This window comes from Trifolium pratense, linkage group LG2, assembly GCF_020283565.1.
Source record: "Trifolium pratense cultivar HEN17-A07 linkage group LG2, ARS_RC_1.1, whole genome shotgun sequence".
NCBI lineage: Eukaryota > Viridiplantae > Streptophyta > Magnoliopsida > Fabales > Fabaceae > Trifolium > Trifolium pratense.
This window is the reverse complement of record NC_060060.1, coordinates 4,160,026-4,163,806: the sequence shown is the minus strand read 5'-3', so window position 1 is coordinate 4,163,806 and position 3,781 is coordinate 4,160,026. Positions and strand designations below refer to the sequence as shown.

The 3,781-nt window shown below is 32.7% G+C and overlaps 1 protein-coding gene across 1 annotated transcript; it reads left to right on the top strand.

Annotated features, from left to right (window-relative positions):
• The first annotated feature begins 2,472 nt into the window (after nt 1–2,472).
• Nucleotides 2,473–3,483, top strand: LOC123908576 (chlorophyll a-b binding protein of LHCII type 1-like). Its single transcript, XM_045959248.1, has one exon. It carries the CDS (start codon nt 2,564–2,566, stop codon nt 3,356–3,358), a length of 795 nt encoding a protein of 264 aa, XP_045815204.1. The 5' UTR covers nt 2,473–2,563; the 3' UTR covers nt 3,359–3,483.
• Nucleotides 3,484–3,781: the final 298 nt, after the last annotated feature.

The following is a 3,781-nucleotide window of genomic DNA, read 5'->3' as shown; positions in this document are numbered from 1 at the left end:
TACCGATTATAATATGTCTCTATTGAATATTATTTATAATGATAACTATTTTTAATGTGTTTGTTATGTTATTTACACTTTAAATAAAGAATTACTCTTATAATTTTGTGTTTTTTTTTTATTAGGGGAAAACTTTCATCTTGAAAATGATATTTAGGTAAAAATTGTGGCATTCTTTATTCTTTTTTTGTGGTAAGAATTCACCCAATTTTGTATTCGAACCGATAGCGGGTAGGCGTGGACTTGGGTCTTGAGGGTCCACGAGTGTTGGTGGACTTTTTTTGTTGACTTTCTTTTCGTTATTGGTCAATCATTTCTTAACTGTAGGGTTGGTTTTTTTAAGGGGGTGTGTTGGGGCATATTTATTTTTACAAGGGTGATTTTATTTTGTTATCATTGTTGATCGTTGTTTTGGTGAATTTGTAATTCCAAAGTGTTTGTAGTTTTTTATTTTTTCACAATTACCCCTTTTTACCATTGTCTTAGATGGTCTTCGTGATATGCTTTTGACTTTTTACATCAGCAGTTTTGTTAGTAAGGATACCGTCCCCCAAAAAGCTCAACATCTTTTGGCGAGTGGTCTTTTTAGTAAAATTGTTCGGGATATGAAAGTCAATTTTGACATGACCATTAGGTAGAAAGCAGTTTTTGGGTGTTTGTAAGCATCTCATGCTCAAGATTTTCTTTTAGCTATCCCCATCAATGGGTTAGGACAACATATGTCACCGGTAGAGTACTGCACTATTCTCAGATACTGCCTCATGATTCCTATATTTCCTATTGATGAGGTTTGCCCTGTTTGTCGTAAAGCGTGTCTGAATCAATTTGGGGAGCATGCAGTTCATTGTAAGGAGCTCACAAGCTTTAAATAGGCATGACTTTGTCAGAGATGTTCTTTGTGACATTTTTAAGCTCCTAACATTTTTCTCAAAAAGCAAGCATATACAAGGGTTTTTATGCATTTAACAGAGGTTTTGACACCGTGAAATTAACATTTTTCTCACAGTGAATGATGTAAGGTTTATAAACTAATAACAATCAATACACATTTATACTATTTGCATTTGACACGTTTGGTAATCTAGCACCAAATGCTGTGAATATTTTGAAATAGTTCAAAGAGTCATGCATATCAATGTGGTGTCTTTAGATGTGTAGTATTTAAAAGGATTGATTTTGCCATTCAAAAAGAGTTAGCGGCGCAGCTTGTTGCCCGTTTGTCCTCTATTGAAGTGTAAACTGTTAGTTGTTAGTATATTACAATATTATGTTAGTTTTTCTCCTTTTAAGGACTTAAAACCTGGACTTCCAACTCCTTAACCCTCAACTCAACTAGCTTAACCAGTTGAGCTACTCATTCCTCCATTTTTTAAACAGGAATAAAAAAAGTTGTATCTATGGGTATTATAGGTTAATGAAAATAAGTTCTACGTGAATATTAGCTATAGTAGGATGAAATTTTTAGAAAATTTGACTGTATATAACATCAAATTTAAATTCTATTTTATAATAATTCATTATTTATTTTTGATGAATATAATAATCCATTTAAATTAAAAATTGATGTAGGTCAATGTGTTTAAATTACATAAAAATGATTAAATAAAAGTATAAATTTTAATATAATACTAAAAAAAATATGATTTATATTTACTTAAGTAAGTCGACTTGGTGGACTTAAAAAATGTTTATTTGATGACTTAATTATAGCTTAACCCCTTTAGCTAAATAGATTTTTATTTTATTTTTATCATATCTATTTAAATAAATAGTCTAGTCTAACCGAACATATAGCAATTAGTCTAGTCTATTTGCACTTCGATACATAACATCTAAGAAAAAGGTTTTTGGAAATTTTTGCAAGGAATGAATTCTTCAAAAATGATTTTTTTTTTTGTTTCGAGGAATATTATCCTCGTAACATCAACTAAAATTGGCAATTGAATTTGATTTGACTAGTAATTTCAAGAATTTTTTTTCTTAGAAATATCAGTTTATAAATTTTTAAAAATGTTGCAATATCTTCTTACCAACTAGTAGATTTTGGTTAAAGAATTTTTTTACAGAATGGTTAAGATTTTTTTTTTAAAGAGTAGTAAAATCTCATAGATTTCTTTTTCACATGTATACAGTAGTAAAATTTGAGATGTTTAATTTTATCCACATTGTATTAAAAATATATGATGTTTTATCCATTGAGAAAAGAAAAAAAAAACAATGTTGGTCTATTTGAGGCAAATTAATAATTAGCCTATCCAGAAATCACAATTAGAAATTTCTTATGGGATGGAGAGGAATATAATGAAATATCTGTGGATATTTGATATGTTTGGAAAAGAAGAAAATAATTTCAAAAGTGATATGTGGTTGAGAAGCAAGTGTAATGCCCAAAACCAATAGAAACTTAGATACATAGATTTCATAAGATATGGAACTATAAATTTTCTCGTTTAAGCAACATATAAATAACAACCATAACCCAACACATTCAATAGCCATCCTAAACATTGTCAATAGAGCTATTCATTTGTTTACTTAGTAAGCACTAAAAATACTAGCTACAATGGCCGCTTCAACAATGTCTCTCTCTTCTTCAACATTGGTTGGGAAAGCCATCAAACTTTCCCCATCCACTCAGGACTTTGGAGTGGGAAGAATCACAATGAGAAAAACGACCCCAAAGAAAGTTTCTTCTGGTAGTCCATGGTACGGTCCAGACCGTGTCAAGTATTTGGGTCCATTCTCGGGTGAAGCCCCATCCTATCTCACTGGTGAATTTCCTGGTGACTATGGTTGGGACACTGCTGGACTTTCAGCTGATCCAGAGACCTTTTCCAAAAATCGTGAACTCGAGGTCATCCACAGTAGATGGGCTATGTTGGGTGCCTTGGGATGTGTCTTCCCTGAGCTCTTGGCTCGCAATGGTGTCAAATTCGGCGAGGCTGTTTGGTTCAAGGCAGGATCTCAAATCTTCAGTGAAGGTGGACTTGACTACTTGGGTAACCCAAGCCTAGTCCATGCACAAAGTATCCTTGCTATATGGGCTGTCCAAGTTATCTTAATGGGTGCTGTTGAGGGTTACCGTATTGCTGGTGGACCTCTTGGTGAGGTAGTCGACCCACTCTACCCAGGTGGAAGCTTTGACCCATTAGGCCTTGCTGATGATCCAGAAGCCTTTGCAGAGTTGAAGGTAAAAGAGTTAAAGAATGGTAGATTAGCTATGTTCTCAATGTTTGGATTCTTTGTTCAAGCTATTGTAACCGGAAAAGGACCTATAGAGAACCTTGCTGACCACCTTTCTGACCCAGTTAACAACAACGCATGGGCTTATGCCACAAACTTTGCCCCAGGAAAGTGAGTCAAAATTTCTCCAAAACAATGGGAAGTGACAAACTTGATTATCACAATGTAAATTTCTTTCATGTTTGTACTAATATTAAGAGACTCAAATAAATGTGAATGACCACATGCACATTATTGAAACTTTATCCGTGTTTTTATTTTGTCAATTTATCATAATTTTCAGATCCTTAAAGCTTTATATTTTTACTATAATTTTTTAAACGGACAATGTTAGTAATTAACTATTAATATTTTATCCACCTTAGCTCAAATTAGTTGAATTGCTTCCCATAGACTTAGTGAGTGAAATTGAATTCCAAGACTTCTAAACTAAGTTAAAATGCAATTTCCTTTTATTAATATGCCATCATCGATCAATTTCCGATAATTTTTTTAATCCTGGCCACTGATTTGCATCTAATGGTTATTATTCATTGTT

Bases quoted from the DNA above. Each gene is read 5' to 3' on its own strand.
- LOC123908576 (XM_045959248.1), top strand. From the start codon at position 2,564: ATGGCCGCTTCAACAATGTCTCTCTCTTCTTCAACATTGGTTGGGAAA.